Raw genomic sequence first — 27,643 nt, 5'->3', positions numbered from 1 at the left:
TCCACCTGACATCTGGGACCCATCGAAAGGGCCTCTGTATTTCGCGAAAAAAATGTTACCGCCGCTGACAGCTCAGACCCACCAGCTATATCTTCGCACGCAAGGAAGTGCGTCCTTATTACGCACAAAAAAATGAATACTCCCCTACTAGCTGGGACCCAGTATAGTGGCAGGCTGACTTGTGGGCCTACTAAGTTGACGGGGACAGAGGGCTTTGTCAACTTAGTCAATATGCACGATTCTAGCTCCAGTGACCGTATGATGTCCATACAACGGCCGTAGTGCTTCTTCAACCTCTGGTCTTGTTGCTCCAGCCGCCCAAAGCAGCGCCGGTCGTGCCGCATGCTCCTCCCTCCCGTGGCCAGCTGTGCTGCCGCGGAGAACTCACCGCCCCCTACTATTCCCACCGCTGGCCAGGCCCTGCAGCGACGGCAGCCTCACACCGCAGCCGAACCAGTGAACCCTCGTACTCCTCTCCGCACGGGCTTCCACTACCGCGTCTTCCCCGGCTCCGTGTCATCCCCTTCCTAGGCCTCGCCGTCGTCCACCGCCCTGGTGCTCTCGGCGCGGCGTGGTCAACATGGTCAAGGAATGGCTTCCATCGGACGTGGACTGTACATGGAGAGGCTGACAGCTGGGTCCACAGCCGCAGCAAGGAAGTGCCTCCTTATTACGCGCAAAATAATTATTCCTCCACCTGACAGCGGGGACTCACCAGACGGGACACCGTATTTTGCGAAAAAAACATTTCCCCCTGACTGTGGGGACCCACCAGCTACATCTTCGCACGCAAGGAAGTGCGTCCGGGCAAAAAAAAGATTCGCCCCCTGACTGCTGGGACCCACCAGCTACATCTTGGCAGGCAAGGAAGTGCCTGACAGTCGGGACCCACCTGGTCGAAGCGTACGTAGCATTGTCATTCTGGTCGCGAACGTGTACGTACATATTGGTCGATGTAGAGGCGCGCACGTAGCATGTACACGTACGTACAGCGGCCAGTGTGCAAGAAAGAAAATACGGCCACGTACGTACATACGGGCAGGGTCTCGAACGCCTACTCGCGCATACGTACGGCCAGGGCTCGTGTACATGGCTGGGTCGGAACGGAGAAACAGCGTCGTCGTCGTGTTCATGGGGAGCCAACCGGCTGGGTCGGAACGGAATGCGTCGTCGTGTTCATCGGGAGGGCTTGGACAGAACAGCCGATGGAAACGAGGCCTGGCGTACCGCAGAACGGTGGAAACGGCCTTGTGTTCGACCGGCCATGTTTGAAACGGGATCCTGTTCATCGGGAGGGGTCTGGCGTACCGCAAAACGGAGGAAACGGACCTCCTACGGTCGAAACGGGGGTCCTGTTGATCGGGAGGGGTGTGGCGTACTGCAAAACGGAGGAAACAGACTTGTGTTGGAGCGTTACGGTCGAAACGGGGGTCCTGTTCATCGGGAGGGGTGTGGCGTACCGCAAAACGGGACTCCACGGGATACTGTTCATCTCCACCGTCGACCCCCTCCAGCCTCCACGGGCTACTGTTCATCCACCGTCGACCTCCTCCAGCCTCCACCTGTGACTGTTTATCCACGGGCTCCTGTTCATCCAGCCTCCACCACACGCGCTACTCCACCGGCTACTGTTCAACCAGCCCTCTCCACGGGCTCCTGTTCAACCACTCCTCCACGGGCTACTGTTCATCCAGCCCTCCACCGTCTACTGTTCATTCTGCCCTCCACGGGGTGGTCCTGTTCATCCTTCCCTCCACGGGGTCCTGTTCATCCAGCCCCAACCGGCTCGATCGATCGGGGTCCTATTCATCCAGAGGCAACACCACGGGGTCCTGTTCATCCACCCCCACCGGGAACTGTTCATCCAAACCCCCCCCCCCCCAGCAATGCTCACTGTTCATCTAGAGGCAGCATCGATCGGCTTCAGTTAGCAGCAGTAGCGAAGGAATCGCTCGATCGGGTTCAGTTAACAGCCATCAATCGATCGCTCGGGTTCAGTAACGCGTAGCCTGCAGTGCAATCGCTCGGGTTCAGTTAGAGCCCAACGCCTCGCTCGGGTTCAGTTAGAGCCAACACCTCGCACACACGCGCGTACATGTACGAGACAAACGCGCATCGCTCGGCCCCCGACCTCCCACCGTAACCGGGAACTCCCTGAAATTTTCCTCCCCCTCGCTTCTACCACGGTTTTTTCCGTCATGGACGGCCCAAAGAATGTCATGCAGCTGCGTCTCCGGCCCGCCCAGGACGAAAAGCCCATTTTCTGTCATGATTTTTGTCATAGAAGTAGGAGCCCACCACATCTATGATGATACCGGGTTTTGTCACAATTATCGTCATAGAAGTGTCATATGTATGACAGAAAAAATTTCGTTCGGCCCAAAATGTCACGGATGTGTCTTTTTTGTAGTGATTCGCCTGCACGAAGGCAACAAGCGCGCTTTCCTATTTGCCATCAAGGGTGGCACTGATAATAAAGGTACCATCAGCGCCAGCCAGCCCTGCCATGACCTTTTTCACATGAGGTGCAGTAGCCTTGGATCTTTTGCTGTTGGAACTCTCCGGCAAGTCATCAACAGGCGCATCATACTCCGAAGAGGTACGCTTCCCGATTCCTTGCTGGTGTCCCTGCTAGCCTTCTTCTTTCCTTTGATTTCCTTGGCGGGAACTGTGGCTTCCACGGCCTCTACCGCGACTGCGTCCCAGTACACCTTATCCACGCAAATAATTGCATCCTTCTCGTATGACGAAATGGAAATGACTCCCATCGGCCCTGGTTTCTTTAAGGTGTTGTAGGCATAGTGGGATGCCACCATGAATTTTGCCTGAGCTGGGCGTCCAAGGATTCCACTGTACGGCAGGGGGAGGTCGACCACATCAAACACAACCTTCTTAGTCCGTTAGTTCAACTCTCCTCCGAGTGTCACTGGCAACGTGATCTTTCCCTTAGGATGACTCCTACCGGGGTTGATTCCTTGAAACGCGCCTGTGACTTTGAGTTATTCCTCTGCTATCTGAAGTTTGCTGATGACCTTTGGGGAAATCAGATTCAACCCGGCCCCGCCGCCAACCAACATCTTTGTAACTTTGAGGTTGCGGATCGTTGGTGAAACCAACAATGGCAAGCATCCTACCGCGGTGGTGCAGTCAGGATGGTCCACTTCGTCAAAGATGATGGGCGTGCGTGACCACTTGAGCGGCTTCCGAGACTCTGCCGCTGGCTCCATGGCATTGACTGTTGGGGAACGTAGTAATTTCAAAAAAATTCCTACGCACACGCAAGATCATGGTGATGCATAGCAACGAGAGGGGAGAGTGTTGTCCACGTACCCTCGTAGACCGAAAGCGGAAGCGTTAACACAACGCGGTTGATGTAGTCGTACGTCTTCACGATCCGACCGATCAAGTACCGAACGCACGGCACCTCCGAGTTCAGCACACGTTCAGCTCGATGATGTCCCTCGAACTCCGATCCAGCTGAGTGTTGAGGGAGAGTTTCGTCAGCACGACGGCGTGGTGACGATGATGATGTTCTACCGACGCAGGGCTTCGCCTAAGCACCGCTACGATATTATCGAGGTGTACTATGGTGGAGGGGGGCAGCGCACACGGCTAAAAGATCGTTGAACAATTGTGTGTCGAGAGGTGCCCCCCTGCCCCCGTATATAAAGGTGCAAGGGGGAGGCCGCCAGCCTAGGAGGTAGAGGCGCACCAGGAGGAGTCCTACTCCTACCGGGAGTAGGACTCCCCCCTTTCCATGTTGGACTAGGAGTGGAAGGGGGAAGAGGTGGAGGGGAGGAAGGAAGGGGGGCGCCGCCCCCCTCTCCTTGTCCTATTCGGACTGGGGGGAAGGGGGGCGCGGCCCTGCCCTAGCCTCCTCTCCTCTCTTCCACCTAGGCCCAATAAGGCCCATTAAGTTACCACCATGTACACGTCGTGTACCTCGGCAACCTTCAAGCGGAAGCCTGGCGAGGGAGTCGGCCACGACCTGACTAACCACACAAGTCTCTCGTCCAGGTTTATCGCCTATTCGGGTTCCATCCGCAAGGAGATCTGGCCGGGGTGTCGCTCACGGCCCCAAACGATGTGTGCAGGGTTCCCAAGCCCACCTCGACGGATGGATCTACGCTTGGTACACCGTGCCACGGTGCCTGGTCTGTCCCAAGCCCACCTGTACCGGGTACCACTTGGTAGACTACTAACACTACCTACAAACACCAGAAACTAGTTGCAACTCCTGGACAGAGATCAAGTTGATTAATAAGTCGAGAGGGGCACTTGAGCATTCCAATGTGTGGTAGTAACTGTTCATGGATCACAAACACAGAACTCAGTTCCTGAGGACGGTTTCAATGAGACAACCCACCATGTACTCCTACATGGCCTCTCACCGCTACCTTTACCAAATCGTGTTCACACACTTAGCTCTCACACAGTAGGACATGTTCACAACTTTCCAATTCATTCCCGATGAATCAGACCTGACACAACTCTAAGCAATAGCAGGCATGACAAACAAGCATGAATGAGTAGGCACATCAGGGCTCAAACAACTCCTACTCATGCTAGTGGGTTTCATCTATTTACTTTGGCAATGACAGGTCATGCAGAGGATAAAGGGGTTCAGCTACCGCAGCAAGTAACAGATGAATCGTTGTTGTCCTAATGCAGTAAAAGAGAGCAGGAGCGAGAGAGTGGGATTGTATCGGAATGAACAAGGGGGTTTTGCTTGCCTGACACTTCCGAAGATAGTATAGCTCTTCATCGGTGTCATCGATCGCATCGTCGAAGCAACGTCTACTGAGAGGGGACAACACCGGCAAACAGAGAAGAAACACGATCAATGCAATGCACAATATGATGCATGATCATGACATGGCAGTATGCTGTGATTTGGGCTAATGCAACTAGCAACAGGTTAAATGAAGTTGGTTTGAATCCAAGATTCAAATTCAAACTCCATATGTGGAAATTCAAATGCCATTTACATGATTTGTCCTAAACAGTAGCTATAAGTTGCTCTAACATGCATGCAAAAGGTACAGATGGATAGATTGGATTTTTCCAATCATTTTTTATATATACATCTTTTCATTCTGAGCTATAGATTATTTTCTATGATTTTTAGAAGTTTATAGGATTTTCTGGAATTTCCTGAATAAGAATAAATCCAGAAAATAATTAACTACATCAGCACTGCGTCACTGTGACGTCAGCAGGTCAACAGACCGGGTCCAGGTCAAACCTGACCAGTGGGGTCCACTGGTTAGTGAGACAGACACTAATCCCGCGTTGACTCCGGCTTTGACCCGCTGCAGGGCCCGCTGTCAGCGTCTACTGGTGGTCCAGCTGGCGGGGTTAGTGCTAATGACGAGGCCACGTCGGCCCTCGCCGGAGTTTCGCCGGCGACAACCAAAACTGCGGCGGCAACTCGCCGGACTTGAGCTACAGACGGCGGTTGGACGCGCGGAAACCACCAGAGGGTAGCCCACGCTCTTCTGCATCCAGGGGAGGTGTCAGAAGGTCGCGGGGTGGCCTGGTTCGCCGACGGCGAGCACTTGGGCGGCCGCCAGAGTTTGGTGTGTGCGGCAGCTGTGGCTAGAGCATGTGGCGGAGCAAGTTAAGCAGCGGGGCGGCAGCTACGGACCAGTAGGAGCACAACCATGTGCTCGGACGCAAGCTTTGGGTGCCCTGGCCATGGCGGCGCCATGGCCGGCGACACGGAGCTCTCGGCTCAGGTGGCTAGACTGGCTAGAGGAGGGGATTGACTGCGGGGAGAGGGGGAAAATGCTCGGGGGCTCACAGCGGTGCCGTAGAGATGGCCAGCGTGCTCGGGGAAGCCCTATGGACGACGAATCGGCGACGATGATCTCCGGTGCCCGACGGTGAACACGGCGATGCCGGCGACGTTTTCGGGGCTTCCGGCATCGGGAGGCTCGGTGAGGAGGAAGAGAGGAACAAGGCGGAGCTCGTGGACTCATCGGCAGGGCGAGGGGTGGTCGGTGGCCGTGGTGGCAGCGGACGGCGGCGACGGGCGCGCTCGGGGAGGTGGGGATCAATGAGGGAGAGAGCAGGGGGAGAGTGAAAGGGTTCGAGCGGTTCGAGACAACGCTGGGGCGTTCACCCACGCGTCCAGGGGCTCGGCGGCAAGCAGGAGGAGGCGTGGCGCCCCGCGCGCGCGTGCGCTGTCCCGCCTCTGCCTACTGGCAGAGGTTAGGGATGACTGGCACCAGGCCAGTGGGCTGGGCTGTCCACTGGGCCGGCCAGGTCAGTTCTCTCTCTCTCTAACAATAATCTGTTCTGCTTTTCTATTTTTGTTATTTTGTTTTGATTTAGTTTATAGCCCAAATCATTTTAATAAATCCTGAAAATAAGTGTGGGCATTAAACGAATTATTACAGAGGCCCTTAACTATTTTCAGAATTGTTGGAGCATTAGAAAATATTAATAGTATTTAAATGCCCCAATTCAAATACAATATGGATTAATTCAAAGACCATAAATGGCTTGGAAAAATGTGCATGACCTCTGGTAAAGGTTTTAACCTTTTTCCATAAATAATGAACATTTTTGTAGGGCATTTTGGGTTCATTGAAAATATTTTTATTTTGAACCTAGTTGAATTCATTGGTGCTAGGGTTTAACAATCCCCAATTCAACTTTAAATGAAATTTAGACATGATGCAGCAACCAAGCTAGTCCAAGTGCATAGCAAGGCTAGGGACGTGACAACTCACCCCCACTAAACAAAAATCTCGTCCCGAGATTCAAGCGTAGGGTAAGATGAAAGGGGAACGCAAACTAACATAATCTTCACGATCCAATTGTTCTTCTCGAAGATGTTGATTCATTGCATCATCTTGATCTTGACATCTTTTCTTTCGAGAGCTTCAACCAACTATGATGACGGAAGGGAGGGAAACTCTACAGGATTGATCTTCTCGAAGATCGAGCTATACAAGATCAACTCGCGGAATGCGATGTTGAAACATCTCGAGTTGAGACACAAAACACATCGAGAGGGATGGAAGAACAAACGATGAGGTTTGATTTGGTGGGCAACAATCCCACGCTTAGATAATATGGTGCATGGGTTCCAAAGCAGCGAGGAGTTAATTGCCATGACTCCATAACGGGGCACCTTAGGAAAGGTGACTCGTAGAATTATTCCCTTAAGTGGCAAAAAGAATTACTTTTGATTCAGAGATCATTGAAACTCTTCATACCAGCGTAAGGCAATTTACAAATGATCATTTGAAAGAATTCAAAAGAATGGCACACTCAATTTGGAAAGGAAGCTATGGTTATAGAACAACTTGGCAAATGGAAGGCACATTCCAGTTGATACCAAGGATATAACCTAGTGACTGAGCGTGCTTTCAAGAACTTGAGCATTTCCATATTCATCAAGGTTTTACCAACATCCATGCCGAGGATCCTGGCAACACATCATACTACCATGTTGAACGGTGATGGAGGATGCAGGTGCAAAGGAGGACATCACTTTCTCAGATTTTTCCTTAGCAATGCCAAAGAAGCAAATCTGGATGATCGACCGAGAGACATTTAGCACTCCGCTTCTAATGTTCTCCTTGATGCACTAGCATATCCCGTTCATAGATATGGTTTGATATCTAGAACATCAAGTAAAAGGTCGGACTTCGGAAATAAAAATCCATAAGGAACAACTAGGGAGCAAATCCTACGAAATCCTTATGGGGAGGTGGCCAACTTCCTCAATCAAGTTACTATAATAATAGGTCTTCCGGCTGGGTGTGTTGGCCACGACATCCACTTACCGGGTTATGAAGACCAATATTATAGCTATTGGGAGATGTTCCAACCATCATATCTGCCTGAGATTCAGATCTGGTTGGTAACAGGATATTTCAGACAGCATGTCCGGAAAAGGAAAGTTTGCAACACAAACCGACGAGATGGCGTTGCGAGATTCTCGGGAGATGAACTTTGGTAGAAAGCTCCAAAACATGAGTGGGTTCTGCTACAAACATGTGAACACGCTGTCCCAGACAAGCATGGCCACAGAGTAGTCTTGCAATAAAACACTACCGAGTTCTGATTGGGAGCCATCAACGAGGATATCGAAGTCCTTACATAAGGCATGCTTCTTAAGAAGGAACTTCTTCTCCTCGAACAAATCAATCAGTGGCTTGGTGTGCTAGGAACACATATAGCATGAAGGTTGCAAGTCTCCAGACCACAGAATACTTCGCACATATGCATGACTGACTTGGGATGATTCCAAAGGAAGCAAAAACAAGCTTTCTCGAGTTCACGGCGGTAACTTGCATCGATTGCACATAGACCAGAGGAAGTCACTTCTTCCATCCAAACATATCCTTCATGAGGTAGCACGAAGAAAATGCTAGCACAAGTTTCCAACACTAACTTAATGTTCAACACGAGTCATGGAGAAGATAAGAATGTTGCCGATGGGCTCAGCAACAATTTATCAAAATTCCAATGGAGATGGAATTCCACAACTATGTGGACAAGGTTATAGCATTGGTCAGACCCAAAGAATATAATGGTGTATGCTCGAGGAAAACACCACGAGTAAGACAACATTACGAATATCGTTGGCTCTGATTTGATTTAAGGATAGCCCACACTCAAATCATAGTTTGGACAAGACAATAGATCCAACAATTGATCACGAGGATCAATCAATGAAGATATCATCTTTCTTCAACACACTCACAAAAAGATATCCCTAAAAATGAACTAAGCCAGGCAAGCTTTTATCTTCCAACTCTCCAAGTTGTTGTTTGGCTTAACCAACTAGCTCAGGGGTATCCAACACAGATTCTTGGAGAAAGAGTGGTTTATAGGAAAACCATTTGATCACGAGCTCAACATAGCGGTCAGGTGACAACCTGGTAATACTTCCGAGAAGATATTCGGAAAATCACGTACCACCGATATGTTACTAAGCTCGAGAACAATCTTGCTTTTCAGGGCAAGACGATATGATCAACTGAGCAAGGGTTTGACAAAAATCCTAACTCATTGATTGAAGAGTGCACCAAAAATAGGGACTAGGTAGCACGATCAATCTTAGGATGATGATTTAATAACCAGCACACTAAGAATGAGAGTGTTGTCCATTAACTACCAAGCAATGGAGTTGCTAGGAGTATTGATTTCACACATCACAGTACACTTGTCGGCATTCCGGTTGTGACAACACGGGACCGAGGAATGAATAATGATGGCGAGAAGTATCACTGCGTCAAGAATTCATAAGAGGTGGTGCAATTCTCATGACACTCTTGACATAAAGATGGTAACGCTCCAAGGTAGAGCCGAGCAAAAGCTGGATTGGCATTTTGGTCTGCGGAATACAATTACTTTGACCCAATCCCAAAGATGGACGAGGTACTAGAGTTTGTTTCTCCTAGTCATTCTGAAATAGAATGTCTTGACGGACCACAAGGATAGTACGCATCGATAACACAGATGTACAACTAGTCCTAACTATCAATTGATAGACAGAGGTCAGAATACAACTAAAGAGAGACAACTCAAAGGGACATATGGTTTTCTGAGTTGCGGATGCATAGATTTAGTATGTCAACAAGTTCAACATATTTCTTCCGGATAACCCATGCGGAAAGTAGAACTGGCAGATTCACAATATTGAATGGAGAACTCATCGAGAGCACTCTGGTTGTGATCTTTTGTTTCAAAAGAACTCCTGCCAAGAATGGTTCATGGTATTTGGAAGAACGATATACCACGGACCACGAAGACTATCACAAAGGTTACTAATATCCTAAAGGAACGAGCAAATACTAGCTATACGAGTTAAGTAGAGTGAATCTTGGGTTCAAAAAACCCAGAAGTAGAATACCTACTACTAAATAGCATCATACGGGATGCTTTCGAGAATAATGGCCAGAATCATCACACTGGGAAAACAAAACATGGCTAGATTATTAGGTGGTTCTCTAGGACACCTAGGGTCATAATAATAGCTCCAACATATATACCGAGGCAATAGAGTACCTCAACAGACCGATTAGTGTGGTTAATCTGGCCCAAAGGAACATCGAGAACGGACGGAAAGGATTTGCAAATGCATCAGACTATTTAGAAACTTGGGGTGACTCGGACAGCATAACGGCTGTAAATGCTCAAAAAGATTTGAGACATCCTACAAAATGGTGGCATAACCACTTAGAAGCACAATATCAAGGTTTCGAGATCAACAGCTAACATACGGAAGTAGGAGAAACTGAACTGAGGCTTAAGTCCAACAATCCTACAAGTCTACAGATTAGTAACACGTGATCCTGATAGAAAGATGAGAAGCCTAGTTCTTAATCCCCGTAGAAGAGAAGAGGATGACTGGGATCAGAAGGCTATAAGGTAAAGGAGTAAAAAGAGCCTTACGTTCCCTTCCACAATCAATTCCCTTATATAACTAAAGCATTTCTAGACTCAACTTCGACCAGTTTGGCTTGGTAACCCTACAGGCAGTCAGGCTCTGATACCAAAGCTGTCGGGACCCCGATTCCAAGTCACATCGATCTAGCCGGTAACACCTCATATCACTTTGCGGTCTCACGCACGGTATTCCCACGGGTGTCGCCTTACCATGGCCCGGGACCGTTTGCGCCTTTTGGCTCACATATATGATAGTGTCGCTAGCATCCATATGACAGAGAACCCGGGCCGACATGACTAGTCGTGAACCCAAAGTGGCACTAACTTATGGGGACAGGCATACATGAATCAACATCGAGCATGTCGGTCAGCAGCGTGTGAATCCGGGTTGCAGCACTGGGCTAGCAGGACTCTGGGAACTCGGGCTGTAGCAGGCTAGGCAGGACTCCGGATGTCACCGCGTGACATTTCCCCGAAGGGACAGACACAGGAACGAAGTGAATCACATGCCGGCCAGTTAAGTGTTCCGGAGCAGTAGTGCTGGGCTAGCAGGACTCCGGTGAACCGGGCTGTAGCGGACTACTATGGCTCATGGAAGCACAAGACTACATTTCCCCCATAAGAGAGGCTACCAAGGATAAACAACTAGGTTGTCGGATCCCACACATACCAAGCATTTCAATCATACACACAATATGCTCGATATGTGCAAATACAACATGGCATCACAACAAGACTCTACGACTCAGAGTATTTATTCATTAGGCTCTGAAGAGCCAGATATTACAAACATGGGTCTCATGACCCAACATACAGAGCATACAAGCAACAAGCACATGCGGAAGCTTAACATGTCTGAGTACAGACAACTATAAATGAAAAAGGCTGAGAAGCCTGACTATCTACTAGATCCTGCCGAGGGCACAAGATCGTAGCTGAGGTATCAAGCTAAACGTCGAAGTCCACACGGAACTACTAGCGAGACTAACGTCTCTCTGCAAAACATAAAATAAGCAAACGTGAGTACAAATGTACCCAGCAAGACTTACATCAGGACTATCTACATATGCATCAGTGTCAACAAAAGGGGGTGGTGGAGTTTAACTGCAGAAAGCCAGCTTTGACTCGGTGGCTATCCTGAACTACGACTGCAAGCAACTCTTTTGAGGTGGCGCACACGAGTCCACAAATTCACCATACCAATACACCACTATGGATCCGCTCCCGTCTCCCTACGAGAACGCCATCCATAGCACTCACGCTTATCTTGTGCATTTTAGAGTATCCGCTTTCACTTGTCTATGAACTGTTATAGGCAACCCAGAAGTCCTTTACCGCGGACACGGCTATTCGAATAGATGATGTTAACCCTGCAGGGGTGTACTTCGTCACACACGCTCTCACCACTTACCACCATGTACACGTCGTGTACCTCGGCAACCTTCAAGCGGAAACCTGGCAAGGGAGTCGGCCACGACCTGACTAACCACACAAGTCTCTCGTCCAAGTTTATCGCCTATTCGGGTTCCATCCGCAAGGAGATCCGGACGGGGTGTCGCTCACGGCCCCAAACGATGTGTGCAGGGTTCCCAAGCCCACCTCGACGGATGGATCTATGCTTGGTACACCGTGCCACGGTGCCTAGTCTGTCCCAAGCCCACCTGTACCGGGTACCACTTGGTAGACTACTAACACTACCTACAAACACCAGAAACTAGTTGCAACTCCTGGACAGAGATCAAGTTGATTAATAAGTCGAGAGGGGCACTTAAGCATTCCAATGTGTGGTAGTAACTGTTCATGGATCACAAACACAGAACTCAGTTCCTGAGGACGATTTCAATGAGACAACCCACCATGTACTCCTACATGGCCTCTCACCGCTACCTTTACCAAATCGTGTTCACACACTTAGCTCTCACACAGTAGGACATGTTCACAACTTTCCAATTCATTCCCGATGAATCAGACCTGACACAACTCTAAGCAATAACAGGCATGACAAACAAGCATGAATGAGTAGGCACATCAGGGCTCAAACAACTCCTACTCATGCTAGTGGGTTTCATCTATTTACTGTGGCAATGACAGGTCATGCAGAGGATAAAGGGGTTCAGCTACCGCAGCAAGTAACAGATGAATCGTTGTTGTCCTAATGCAGTAAAAGAGAGCAGGAGCGAGAGAGTGGGATTGTATCGGAATGAACAAGGGGGTTTTGCTTGCCTGACACTTCCGAAGATAGTATAGCTCTTCATCGGTGTCATCGATCGCATCGTCGAAGCAACGTCTACTGAGAGGGGACAACACCGGCAAACAGAGAAGAAACACGATCAATGCAATGCACAATATGATGCATGATCATGACATGGCAGTATGCTGTGATTTGGGCTAATGCAACTAGCAACAGGTTAAATGAAGTTGGTTTGAATCCAAGATTCAAATTCAAACTCCATATGTGGAAATTCAAATGCCATTTACATGATTTGTCATAAACAGTAGCTATAAGTTGCTCTAACATGCATGCAAAAGGTACAGATGGATAGATTGGATTTTTCTGATCATTTTTCATATATACATCTTTTCATTCTGAGTTATAGATTATTTTCTATGATTTTTAGAAGTTTATAGGATTTTTCTGGAATTTCCTGAATAAGAATAAATCCAGAAAATAATTAACTGCATCAGCACTGCGTCACTGTGACGTCAGCAGGTCAACAGACCGGGTCCAGGTCAAACTTGACCAGTGGGGTCCACTGGTCCGTGAGACAGACACTAATCCCGCGTTGACTCCGGCTTTGACCTGCTGCGGGGCCCGCTGTCAGCGTCTACTGGTGGTCCAGCTGGCGGGGTTAGTGCTAATGACGAGGCCACGTCGGCCCTCGCCGGAGTTTCACCGGCGACAACCAAAACTGCGGCGGCAACTCGCCGGACTTGAGCTACAGACGGCGGTTGGACGCGCGGAAACCACCAGAGGGTAGCCCACGCTCTTCCGCATCCAGGGGAGGTGTCAGAAGGTCGCGGGGTGGCCTGGTTCACCGACAGCGAGCACTTGGGCGGCCGCCAGAGTTTGGTGTGTGCGGCAGCTGCGGCTAGAGCATGTGGCGGAGCAAGTTAAGCAGCGGGGCGGCAGCTACGGACCAGTAGGAGCACAACCATGTGCTCGGACGCAAGCTTTGGGTGCCCTGGCCATGGCGGCGCCATGGCCGGCGACACGGAGCTCTCGGCTCGGGTGGCTAGACTGGCTAGAGGAGGGGATTGACTGCGGGGAGAGGGGGAAAATGCTCGGGGGCTCACAGCGGTGCCGTAGAGATGGCCAGCGTGCTCGGGGAAGCCCTGTGGACGACGAATCGGCGACGATGATCTCCGGTGCCCGACGGTGAACACGGCGATGCCGGCGACGTTTTCGGGGCTTCCGGCATCGGGAGGCTCGGTGAGGAGGAAGAGAGGAACAAGGCGGAGCTCGTGGACTCATCGGCAGGGCGAGGGGTGGTCGGTGGCCGTGGTGGCAGAGGACGGCGGCGACGGGCGCGCTCGGGGAGGTGGGGATCAACGAGGGAGAGAGCAGGGGGAGAGTGAAAGGGTTCGAGCGGTTCGGGACAACGCTGGGGCGTTCACCCACGCGTCCAGGGGCTCGGCGGCAAGCAGGAGGAGGCGTGGCGCCTCGCGCGCGTGCGTTGTCCCGCCTCTGCCTACTGGCAGAGGTTAGGGATGACTGGCACCAGGCCAGTGGGCTGGGCTGTCCACTGGGCCGGCCAGGTCAGTTCTCTCTCTCTCTCTAACAATAATCTGTTCTGCTTTTCTATTTTTGTTATTTTGTTTTGATTTAGTTTATAGCCCAAATCATTCTAATAAATCTTGAAAATAATTGTGGGCATTAAACGAATTATTACAGAGGCCCTTAACTATTTTTAGAATTGTTGGAGCATTAGAAAATATTAATAGTATTTAAATGCCCCAATTCAAATACAATATGGATTAATTCAAAGACCATAAATGGCTTGGAAAAATGTGCATGACCTCTGGTAAAGGTTTTAACCTTTTTCCATAAATAATGAACATTTTTGTAGGGCATTTTGGGTTCATTGAAGATATTTTTATTTTGAACCTAGTTGAATTCATTTGGTGCTAGGGTTTAACAATCCCCAATTCAACTTTAAATGAAATTTAGACATGATGCAGCAACCAAGCTAGTCCAAGTGCATAGCAAGGCTCGGGACGTGACATATTGGTTCCCACATATTCTACGAAGATATTTATAGGTCAGACCGCATAACAACATACGTTGTTCCCTTTATCATCGGCATGTTACTTGCCTGAGATTCGATCGTCGGTATCTCGATACCTAGTTCAATCTCGTTACCGGCAAGTCTCTTTACTCGTTCCGTAATACATCATCCCGCAACTAACTCATTAGTTACAATGCTTGCAAGGCTTATAGTGATGTGCATTACCGAGTGGGCCCAGAGATACCTCTTCGACAATCGGAGTGACAAATCCTAATCTCGAAATACGCCAACCCAACAAGTACCTTTGGAGACACCTGTAGAGCACCTTTATAATCACCCAGTTACGTTGTGACGTTTGGTAGCACACAAAGTGTTCCTCCGGTAAACGGGAGTTGCATAATCTCATAGTCATAGGAACATGTATAAGTCATGAAGAAAGCAATAGCAACATACTAAACGATCGAGTGCTAAGCTAACGGAATGGGTCAAGTCAATCACGTCATTCTCCTAATGAAGTGATCCCGTTAATCAAATGACAACTCATGTCTATGGCTAGGAAACATAACCATCTTTGATTAACGAGCTAGTCAAGTAGAGGCATACTAGTGACACTATGTTTGTCTATGTATTCACACATGTATTATGTTTCCGGTTAATACAATTCTAGCATGAATAATAAACATTTATCATGATATATGGAAATAAATAATACTTTATTATTGCCTCTAGGGCATATTTCCTTCAGTCTCCCACTTGCACTAGAGTCAATAATCTAATTCACATCGCCATGTGATTTAACATCAATAATTCACATCACCATGTGATTAACACCCATAGTTCACATTGTCATGTGACCAACACCCAAAGGGTTTACTAGAGTCAATAATCTAGTTCACATCGCTATGTGATTAACACCCAAAGAGTAATAAGGTGTGATCATGTTTTGATTGTGAGATAATTTTAGTCAACGGGTCTGTCAGATTCAGATCCGTAAGTATTTTGCATATTTCTATGTCTACAATGCTCTGCACGGAGCTACTCTAGCTAATTGCTCCCACTTCCAATATGTATCTAGACCGAGACTTAGAGTCATCCAGATTAGTGTCAAAACTTGCATCGACGTAACCCTTTACGATGAACCTTTTGTCACTTCCATAATCGAGAAACATATCCTTATTCCACTAAGGATAATTTTGACCGCTGTCTAGTGATCTACTCCTAGATCACTATTGTACTCCCTTGCCAAAATCAGTGTAGGGTATACAATAGATCTGGTACACAGCATGGCATACTTTATAGAACCTATGGCCAAGGCATAGGGAATGACTTTCATTCTCTTTCTATCTTCTGCCGTGGTCGGGCTTTGAGTCTTACTCAATTTCACACCTTGTAACACAGGCAAGAACTCTTTGTTTGACTGTTCTATTTTGAACTACTTCAAGATCTTGTTAAGGTATGTACTCATTGAAAAAACTTATCAAGCATCATGATCTATCTCTATAGATCTTGATGCTCAATATGTAAGCAGCTTCACCGAGGTCTTTCTTTGAAAAACTCCTTTCAAACACTCCTTTATGCTTTGCAGAATAATTCTACATTATTTCCGATCAACAATATGTCATTCACATATACTTATCAGAAATGTTGTAGTGCTCCCACTCACTTTCTTGTAAATACAGGCTTCACCGCAAGTCTGTATAAAACTATATCCTTTGATGAACTTATCAAAGCGTATATTCCAACTCCGAGATGCTTGCACCAGTCCATAGATGGATCGCTGGAGCTTGCATATTTTGTTAGCACTTTTAGGATTGACAAAACCTCCTGGTTGCATCATATACAACTCTTCTTTAATAAATCCATTAAGGGATGCAGTTTTGTTTATCCATTTGCCATATTTCATAAAATGTGGCAATTGCTAACATGATTTAGACAGACTTAAGCATAGATACGAGTGAGAAACTCTCATCGTAGTCAACACCTTGAACTTGTCGAAAACCTTTTTTGCGACAATTCTAGCTTTGTAGACCGTAACACTACTATCACTGTCTGTCTTCCTCTTGAAGATCCATTTAATCTCAATGGCTCGCCGATCATTGGGCAAGTCAATCAAAGTCCACACTTTGTTCTCATATATGGATCTTATCTCAGATTTCATGGCCTCAAGCCATTTCGCGGAATCTGGGCTCATCATCGCTTCCTCATAGTTCGTAGGTTCGTCATGGTCAAATAACATGACCTCCAGAACAGGATTACCGTACCACTCTGGTGTGGATCTCACTCTGGTTTACCTACGAGGTTTGGTAGTAACTTGATCTGAAGTTACATGATCATCATCATCAACTTCCTCACTAATTGGTGTAGGAGTCACAGGAACAGATTTCTGTGATGAACTACTTTCCAATAAGGGAGCAGGAATAGTTACCTCATCAAGTTCTACTTTCCTCCCACTCACTTCTTTCGAGAGAAACTCCTTCTCTAGAAAGGATCCATTCTTAGCAACGAATGTCTTGCCTTCGGATCTGTGATAGAAGGTGTACCCAACTGTCTCCTTTGGGTATCCTATGAAGACACATTTCTCCGATTTGGGTTTGAGCTTATCAGGATGAAACCTTTTCACATAAGCATCGCAACCCCAAACTTTAAGAAACGACAACTTTGGTTTCTTGCCAAACCATAGTTCATAAGATGTCGTCTCAACAGATTTAGATGGTACCCTATTTAACGTGAATGCAGCTGTCTCTAATGCATAACCCCAAAATGATAGTGGTAGATCGGTAAGAGACATCATATATCGCACCATATCTAATAAAATACGGTTACGATGTTCGGACACACCATAACAACATGGTGTTCTAAGTGGCGTGAGTAGTGAAACTATTTCATATTGTTTTAACTGAAGGCCAAACTCGTAACTCAAATACTCTTCTCCACGATCAGATCGTAGAAACTTTATTTTCTTGTTACGATGATTTTCCGCTTCACTCTGAAATTATATGAACTTTTCAAATGTTTCAGACTTCTGTTTCATTAAGTAGATATACCCATATCTGCTCAAATCATCTGTGAAGGTTAGAAAATAATGATACCTGCTACGAGCCTCAATATTCATCGGACCACATACATCTGTATGTATGATTTCCAACAAATCTGTTGCTCTCTCCATAGTTCCGGAGAACGGCGTTTTAGTCATCTTGCCCATGAGGCACGGTTCACAAGCATCAAGTGATTCCAAAATCCCATCAGTATGGAGTTTCTTCATGCGCTTTACACCAATATGACCTAAACGGCAGTGCCACAAATAAGTTGCACTATCATTATTAACTTTGCATCTTTTGGCTTCATTATTATGTATATGTGTATCACTACGATCGAGATCCAACAAACCATTTTATTGTGTGTATGACCATAGAAGGTTTTATTCATGTAAACAGAACAACAATTATTCTCTAATTTAAATGAATAACCGTATTGCAACAAACATGATCAAATCATATTCATGCTCAACGCAAACACCAAATAACACTTATTTAGTTTCAACACTAATCCCGAAAGTATAGGGAGTGTGCGATGATGATCATATCAATCTTGGAACTACTTCCAACACACATCGTCACCTGGCCTTTTACTAGTCTCTGTTTATTCTGCAATTCCCGTTTCGATTTACTACTCTTAGCAACTGAACCAGTATCAAATACCGAGGGGTTGCTATAAACACTAGTAAAGTACACATCAATAACATGTATATCCAATATACCTTTGTTCACTTTGCCATCCTTCTTATCCACCAAATAGTTGGGGTAGTTCCGCTTCCAGTGACCAGTCCCTTTGCAGTAGAAGCATTTAGTCTCAGGCTTAGGACCAGACTTAGGCTTCTTCACTTGAGCAGCAACTTGCTTGCCGTTCTTCTTGAAGTTCCCCTTCTTCCCTTTGCCCTTTTCTTGAAACTAGTGGTCTCGTCAACCATCAACACTTGATGTTTTTCTTGATTTCTACCTTCGTTGATTTCAGCATCACGAAGAGGTCGGGAATTACTTTTGTCATCCCTTGCATACTATAGTTCATCACGAAGTTATACTAACTTGGTGATGGTGACTAGAGAATTCTGTCAATCACTATTTTATCTGGAAGATTAACTCCCACTTGATTCAAGCGATTGTAGTACCCAGACAATCTGAGCACATGCTCACTGCTTAAGCTATTCTCCTCCATCTTTTAGCTATAGAACTTGTTGGAGACTTCATATCTCTCAATTCGGGTATTTGCTTGAAATATTAACTTCAACTCCTGGAACATCTCATATGGTCCATGACGTTCAAAACGTCTTTGAAGTCCCGATTCTAAGCCGTTAAGCATGGTGCACTAAACTATCAAGTAGTCATCATATTGAGCTAGCCAAACGTTCATAACGTCTGCATCTGCTCCTGCAATAGGTCTGTCACCTAGCGGTGCATCAAGGACATAATTTTTCTGTGCAGCAATGAGGATAATCCTCAGATCACGGATCCAATCCGCATCTTTGCTACTAACATCTTTCAACATAATTTTTCTCTAGGAACATATTAAAAATAAACACAGGGAAGCAACAACGCGAGCTATTGATCTACAACATAATTTGCAAAATACTATCAGGACTAAGTTCATTATAAATTTAAGTTCAATTAATCATATTACTTAAGAACTCCCACTTAGATAGACATCCCTCTAATCATCTAAGTGATTACGTGATCCAAATCAACTAAACCATAACCGATCATCACGTGAAATGGAGTAGTTTCCAATGGTGAACATCACTATGTTGATCATATCTACTATATGATTCACGCTCGACCTTTCGGTCTCAGTGTTCCGAGGCCATATCTGCATATGCTAGGCTCGTCAAGTTTAACCTAAGTATTCCGCGTGTGCAACTGTTTTGCACCCGTTGTATTTGAACGTAGAGCCTATCACACCCGATCATCACGTGGTGTCTCAGCACGAAGAACTTTCGCAACGGTGCATACTCAGGGAGAACACTTTTATCTTGAAATTTTAGTGAGAGATCATCTTATAATGCTACCATCAATCAAAGCAAGATAAGATGCATAAAAGATAAACATCACATGCAATCAATATAAGTGATATGATATGGCCATCATCATCTTGTGCTTGTGATCTCCATCTCCGAAGCACCGTCATGATCACCATCGTCACCGGCGCGACACCTTGATCTCCATCGTAGCATCGTTGACGTCTCGCCAACTATTGCTTTTACGACTATTGCTACCGCTTAGTGATAAAGTAAAACAATTACATGGCGATTGCATTGCATACAATAAAGCGACAACCATATGGCTCCTGCCAGTTGCCGATAACTCGGTTACAAAACATGATCATCTCATACAATAAAATATAGCATCATGTCTTGACCATATCACATCACAACATGCCCTGCAAAAACAAGTTAGACGTCCTCTACTTTGTTGTTGCAAGTTTTACGTGGCTGCTACGGGCTTAGCAAGAACCGTTCTTACCTACGCATCAAAACCACAACGATAGTTTGTCAAGTTGGTGCTGTTTTAACCTTCGCAAGGACCGGGCGTAGCCACACTCGGTTCAACTAAAGTGAGAGAGACAGACACCCGCCAGTCACCTTTAAGCAACGAGTGCTCACAACGGTGAAACCAGTCTCGCGTAAGCGTACGCGTAATGTCGGTCCGGGCCGCTTCATCTCACAATACCGCTGAACCAAAGTATGACATGCTGGTAAGCAGTATGACTTATATCGCCCACAACTCACTTGTGTTCTACTCGTGCATAACATCAACGCATAAAACCAGGCTCTGATACCACTGTTGGGGAACGTAGTAATTTCAAAAAAATTCCTACGCACACGCAAGATCATGGTGATGTATAGCAACGAGAGGGGAGAGTGTTGTCCACGTACCCTCGTAGACCCCAAAGCGGAAGCGTTAACACAACGCCGTTGATGTAGTCGTACGTCTTCATGATCCGACCGATCAAGTACCGAACGCACGGCACCTCCGAGTTCAGCACACGTTCAGCTCGATGACGTCCCTCGAACTCCGATCCAGCTGAGTGTTGAGGGAGAGTTTCGTCAGCACGACGGCGTGGTGAAGATGATGATGTTCTACCGACGCATGGCTTCGCCTAAGCACCGCTACGATATTATCGAGGTGTAATATGGTGGAGGGGGGCACCGCACACGGCTAAAAGATCGTTGATCAATTGTGTGTCGAGAGGTGCCCCCCTGCCCCCGTATATAAAGGTGCAAGGGGGAGGCCGCTGGCCTAGGAGGTAGAGGCGCGCCAGGAGGAGTCCTACTCCTACCGGGAGTAGGACTCCCCCCCCTTTCCATGTTGGACTAGGAGTGGAAGGGGGAAGAGGTGGAGGGGAGGAAGGAAGGGGGGCGTGGCCCCCCTCTCCTTGTCCTATTCGGACTGGGGGGGGGGAAGGGGGGCGCGGCCCTGCCCTAGCCTCCTCTCCTCTCTTCCACCTAGGCCCAATAAGGCCCATTAAGTTAAACGGGGGGGTCTGGTAACCTCCCGGTACTCCGAAAAAATCCCGATTTCACCCGGAACACTTCCGATGTCCAAACATAGGCTTCCAATATATCAATCTTTATGTCTCGACCATTTCGAGACTCCTCGTCATGTCCGTGATCACATCCGGGACTCCGAACAACCTTCGGTACATCAAAACATATAAACTCATAATATAACTGCCATCGTAACTTTAAGCGTGCGGGCCCTACGGGTTCAAGAACTATGTAGACATGACCGAGACACCTCTCCGGTCAATAACCAATAGCGGAACCTGGATGCTCATATTGGTTCCCACATATTCTACGAAGATCTTTATCGGTCAGACCGCATAACAACATACGTTGTTCCCTTTGTCATCGGTATGTTACTTGCCTGAGATTCGATCGTCGGTATCTCGATACCTAGTTCAATCTCGTTACCGGAAAGTCTCTTTACTCGTTCCGTAATACATCATCCCGCAACTAACTCATTAGTTACAATGCTTGCAAGGCTTATAGTGATGTGCATTACCGAGTGGGCCCAGAGATACCTCTCCGACAATCGGAGTGACAAATCCTAATCTCGAAATACGCCAACCCAACAAGTACCTTTGGAGACACCTGTAGAGCACCTTTATAATCACCCAGTTACGTTGTGACGTTTGGTAGCACACAAAGTGTTCCTCCGGTAAACGGGAGTTGCATAATCTCATAGTCATAGGAACATGTATAAGTCATGAAGAAAGCAATAGCAACATACTAAACGATCGAGTGCTAAGCTAACGGAATGGGTCAAGTCAATCACGTCATTCTCCTAATGAAGTGATCCCGTTAATCAAATGACAACTCATGTCTATGGCTAGGAAACATAACCATCTTTGATTAACGAGCTAGTCAAGTAGAGGCATACTAGTGACACTCTGTTTGTATATGTATTCACACATGTATTATGTTTCCGGTTAATACAATTCTAGCATGAATAATAAACATTTATCATGATATAAGGAAATAAATAATACTTTATTATTGCCTCTAGGGTATATTTCCTTCATTGACCTCACGCGCCCACCGTTTAAGTTGGCGGTGAGAGGAGTGCAGAGATCCACCTCTGTCAATGCATAGAGCGTCAGTGGCCTTCTAGAATTCCTGCTCACTGGTTTTCTCTTCATCTCCTCCATCACTTTCATCATTGCAATCTTCCTTCTCTCGGCCCCTGGTGGGTTTTCCTTGGTTCCGAAGAGCCTTGCCGGGGCGGTTTGCTTCACCGCCTCGTCCCTTCCCGCCAGTGCCACTCTGACCTTTTCCTTATCACGCTTCTCATATTCAACCCTCTGCTTCTTATCGAGTTGCTCAACCTGATGACATTCCTGGAGATCGTGGCCCCCGGGCCCAAGGCGTGCTCGGACTTGGCTTCGAGGCGAAGCCAATGGGCAAGTGCGGAGCGCCGCGGGTCCCAACAGCTTGCTGCTTTGGTTGACGCGTGGCGATTGATGGGACGTGGGCGTCTCCGCTTCCCCACGCTGCCTCGGCAACTGCCCGTCTGACAAAAGGCTGGCGCGGGCTGTATTTGCCTTCATTGCTTTCCTTCGTCTTGCTCCAGATCCCCTTCCTTGCTTTTTACTCCCAGAGACTCCAGATCTGCCCGGATCCTCCTCCAAGCCTGCCGCTAATGGCGCCCAAGAAAGCTCGGGCCCCTCCCTTGTCGTCTTGGTACGAGCCGGCACTCGATGCGCCGAGCATTTCGGAGAAGAACCTAGCCGACGTGCTCCTGATGACGGCGGAGGGTGACGAGAAGAGGAAGACTGAGCTTCGGGCTGGCTCCGCCAAGCAGGAGGCCTCAGGCAGCACCTTCTACCCCTTCTTCACGAGCAGGATCGTCGCCGGGTTGGTTCCCCCTTTCTCCGATTTCTTCTACTCCTTCCTCAGCCATTACAAGATCCACGCCCTCCATCTTCATCCCAACTCCATCCTCCTCCTGTCGATCTTCGCCTTCTACAGCGAGGCATACGTGGGAGTAATGCCGTCTGTGGCACTACTGCGCCACTTCTTCTTCCTCCGGATCAAGGAGGGCCACTGCTCAGGGTGCGTTGGCTTTGTCGTGGCCAACAAGACCAATGCCATCTCGAAGGCCGGGAAGAAGGCCGAGGGCTTCAGGAGCAAGTGGGTCCTAATGGACGCCAAGTGCTCCCACCCCCGGCTGGTGCTGCCGACGATAATGCCCGCGTCCCAAGAGGGGTGGCTTCGCGCGAAGCTCACCGACCCCCGGGCGGTGCAGGTGTTAGAGAGGATGACCGCCGACCTGAAACCTGGTGACTCAAGGGCGGCGAAGCTGATGGGGGCCATGATCATCAAAGAATTCATGAAGCAGCGCGTGGCTCCCCTTCAGGCGCGCCCGCGCCCCTTGTGGAAGCTTGGAGACGAAGGGGACGACCTCCGCCTGCGCCCGATGGCCCTTTCTAATGAGGAGCTGCGCTCGGCCCTCTACTCCTTGTTTGGGGACGATCAAGAGTACCCACCGGACTCCTTCGTTCCCTTGTTCCGTCGCTCAGATGGGGCGGAGGCTGCCGCCACCATGCCCGTCTTCGACAGGCGTGGGCTTGTGCCGCCCACGCCTTCGAATGTCCTGGTGACGACGACTCCAGTGAACGTGTCTTCTGATGAGTCTCGCGAGGAGGAAGAGGAGGAAGAGGAGGAGGAGGAGGAGCGCGACTCGGAGGCGACCCGGGAAGGGGCGGGGGAGACCTTCCCCTTGCGCAAGTCCGACATCCTCCGCACCCTACGTGATGACGATGACGAGGCCGATGTCCCCCTAGAGAGAGGGGAGCAACCCGTGGCGGGGGGCTCCACGAGGTCCAAGGTCAGTCCCCGGAGGAGGTCATCGGCCGAGGTTCCGACGAGGGGCAGGTCGGGGCTGATCTCCAGGGACAGCTCTCCTGCTCTGACGCTGCCTGGAGCTGCTTCTGGCCCATCTGCTGCCCCCTCTTCTGCTCCTAGAGCCTGCGCGCCAGCGCCCACTACAACAGGAACCCCCTTTAACAACACATCAATGCGTTGTCGTATGTCCATATATGTGTTGCTAAGGTCTACACCAACGAATTAGTATGTGTTGCCATTGGTGGCGTTGGAAGGATCTACAACAACGTATATAGGTGCGTTTGTAAACGACATGTAGAAGCGTTGTTAGGTAGCAACATATAAGGTTAGGGCCCAACAACACTACATATGCGTTGGTGGTGACCCTACACAACATGATTCTAGAAGCTTCGTTAGATAGCATGACCAACTAATGATTTTCAGATATTGCATCCAAAATTATTAGTTCAACACCAATAGTGCATAGGAGCCGCAATATAATAAACAATCCAGTCTCATATATTAAATAAAATATGTGGCATTACAAAGAACATGGTCCAAAGATTACAAGAGGTGAAACTATCTAGTAGTAGGCCAATTCTTGACCTTGCCATCAACTATAATGTTTGTAACATTGATACTAAAAATTACATTCTAATTGACTTGTAGCCAAATTATTTGCCTCGGAATCAAAATCTTCTTAGCCTTGCAATCAAAATCTGAGTCATGCATCCTCAATTTATCTTGGTAATCTACAAAATAACAATATGAGGCGAGAAATTATAGTAAAGTAAATTAGATTAATATAGAAGTAAAATTTAAAGGAGCACCGTACAAATGTTTTTTACCAAAACTTAGATTTGTACATAGAGGTGGGATAATTAATAATCTGGTTATAAAAACATCTACAACAATTATTAAACAACATGATTATGCCCTATATCCATGTACTAACTTTTTTTGCATCTCGCATAAATTCAAAACTATATGAACTATCATTATATAGTTTTAGTGTTCCAGTCTATTTTTTTATAAAAAAGACCAAAATGCAGAAGTGGAAAGTGCAGATACTTGCAACATCAGTAGCATCGCTCTGTAAAGAAATAACAAAATACGCACTAGCGAAAGGGTGATTGCCATGCTATGAAGTACAAACACAGAGACTCCGGGTCTTCACCCTTACTTTGTAAACCGAGGACATTCTATTTCTCTCTTAATTGTCATGCACATGTTCTGAATACCCATGGCTCTTTAAGATAAAAACTATGTATTAAAACACCGAGTACCTTTGACCAATCATACGTAGCTATTCATTGTGAACAACCATCTGCTTGTGTTTACTACCAAAAATTATCCAAAATTATATTAATATTAATAGTGAGATGAATTCAGCAACCGACTAAATGATAAGTATTCTAGGTGACTAGTTATACCAACTATACATAATTCAATATTTCTATTTTCCAATGGTCTCTGCACTAATTAGCTTTGGGGCACATCACTCCTGTACTACCCATTTTTGGGACGATTTATTAGTCATGCTTGCTATGGTGTATTAGGAGAAATCTCAGTGCTATCAAATCAATAATCTTTAAATAATCTACATTACACAAAACGTCATTGTTACCTGAGTACTACAAAGTCAAACATTAGAATTTCCTGATCCATGTAAAATTCTCAGAACCTGCAGAAGCAACAACACGAAAAAAAGCATCATCAGATTGGAACAACTGGAGTTATCAACACATGCATAGAAAGAAGACGTGCATAATGAACTAACAGCAGAAAGACGAAACAGCAAGAAAACTATGAACTGTCTACCCTGAGCCCCTGACTTGACCTTGAATGAATGCATGATCTAATTAGTATAGACAAGAGCATGCCATAATTAGAATACAAGAGAGGACATCACAGAATAATTGATTAGCTGCGGGGTAAAAGACCATACGAGACTGAGCCTACCATAATAAGTCATGTTTCCGTCTGATCTTGCAGCGTCACCCCAAGCAGAGATAAGGACTCAGACCACAAGCGGCATGAAAATGAGTAAGGATTGATCCACACACATAGCAGCAAGAAAATTAAAACCTAATGCATCACAAGAAACGAGTATTGAGTAAAAATGTACACAATCATTCTTCGTGAAAATTGTACGGTTAACTGCCGCCTCAAACCACGCCTCCAGTCCCTATGCATTATCATCACTTGAAACATCAATCGTCATGTTCCCATCTTACTAAAATTACATATCACATCTACATGCATCAGCCCATTCAAGTATAAGCTTGGTGAAAAAGGTTGTTGAACTGGCTTTTCTACATGGTTTTTGTCTTACACTTAACTGATTGTTATGAGGCTTAAAAGTAGCATTATGAGGCTTGAATGTAAGTGAATTAGAACCATCATGAATTAAAAACTAAGAATTGGTTACCCCAACTCTAGCTGGGAGATCAAGGGATGAAGAATAGATGCCTTTTTGGTTGACCACGAAATTATGGTCATTTCCTTAGCAAACCTGCATTATATACAAAAACATGAGCACAATATTTACGTAGAGAGAGAGAGAGACAAAGCAGGGGACACACTAAGCAAAATACCATACAGGTTCTGAACTTGTTGTCTCTCTGCAGAAATCATCTCTTGTTCATCGTTTGGGGTAGAAGAATCCTGCATTTATTTCAACAAAAAACTTATGTGTCAGTTAAACGGTTCCCTTCAGTGATGCGCGTAAAATAGGAAATCTTAGGTATTAAATCAATATGTGCAGCTACGCAGGCAGGTAAAATCATCAATGAGGATGTGGTCCATTGGTGTTAACTTGTAAGATGCGGCCGGCAAGGAAAAACAAGGGTGGGCGAGGACATCGGGGAATATTACTTTTACATAATAGAAGTACAGATGCGGGTAGGCAGAATAGGACCTGCTGAACTACTGCAGTGTGAGGAAGACGGGGGCGTCGGTGCTTGCGTCTTTCCTGGCTGTGTGGATTGTGCATGAACAACGCCGGCGTCTGCATCTCCGGTCATGCGGATGAATCGACGGCGGCGACGCGTTCCCCAACGCGAGGGGGATGGACGACAACGTCGAGTGCGTCCCCGACGCGCGGAGAAACTGGTGAGGGAGGAGGGCTTGGCGGAGGCTCTTGAACGTACCGAGGGAACAGAGGAGGAGATTGAGGGCAAAGGACGGCGGTGGTGGGAACCCTAGCTGTTGTAGGTGCGTCTCTCGCTTAGGATGAAGGCCAAAACGACGGGAGAATAGGAACACGCTTCCTGCGCAAGAGGTGGAGGTGTGGGCACGAGGAGGTTAGCGCTTGCGGAAAGTGGGAAACAACACATTATATTTTTTCCCCGGGTAAAACAACACATCCTGTTATATCGTTGCTAGACATATGTTGGTATAGGGGGGTTCTTGTTGTAGTGGCCTCAGGCTGCGAGGCTCTCTGGCTTCAAGCTTAGGAAGCGGAGAGACTACGCCGCGGTGGACCAGTAAGTGCTCTCACCCTGCCTTGTTCTTGCTTCTGCTGCCGATTCTTGATGCTTCTCCGTTGCGCAATTAGGCCGACGCCCGCGGCAAAGAAGAGGAAGGAGGAAGCGGTGGTACTGCTCGGGACCGAATCACCTGCGGCGAC

General features: G+C 47.3%; 1 protein-coding gene across 5 annotated transcripts; it reads right to left on the bottom strand.

The window, feature by feature from the left end:
• Positions 1 to 24,510: 24,510 nt before the first annotated feature.
• Positions 24,511 to 27,310, bottom strand: LOC109771652 (uncharacterized). 5 transcript variants are annotated; one of them, XR_005769638.1, is made up of 6 exons: positions 26,933 to 27,310; positions 26,610 to 26,679; positions 26,444 to 26,527; positions 25,975 to 26,100; positions 25,640 to 25,696; positions 24,511 to 24,764 (listed from the first exon to the last, which is right to left on the bottom strand). XR_005769638.1 is itself a non-coding variant. In XM_073509723.1 (6 exons), the coding sequence occupies exons 1-4, from the start codon at positions 27,026 to 27,028 to the stop codon at positions 26,094 to 26,096; spliced, it is 252 nt and encodes an 83-aa protein (XP_073365824.1). In that variant the 5' UTR covers positions 27,029 to 27,310; the 3' UTR covers positions 24,511 to 24,764; positions 25,640 to 25,696; positions 25,975 to 26,093. The 5 variants fall into 5 exon arrangements, 2 of the variants coding, with proteins under 2 accessions (XP_073365824.1, XP_040256243.1); XM_073509723.1 differs by having other exon boundaries at positions 26,615 to 26,679; XR_002234920.2 differs by having other exon boundaries at positions 25,975 to 26,527.
• Between the last annotated feature and the right edge of the window lie 333 nt (positions 27,311 to 27,643).

This window comes from Aegilops tauschii, chromosome 1 (assembly GCF_002575655.3).
Source record: "Aegilops tauschii subsp. strangulata cultivar AL8/78 chromosome 1, Aet v6.0, whole genome shotgun sequence".
NCBI lineage: Eukaryota > Viridiplantae > Streptophyta > Magnoliopsida > Poales > Poaceae > Aegilops > Aegilops tauschii.
Note: the sequence above shows the minus strand (reverse complement) of the source record. Positions and strands in the feature narration are given on the sequence as shown.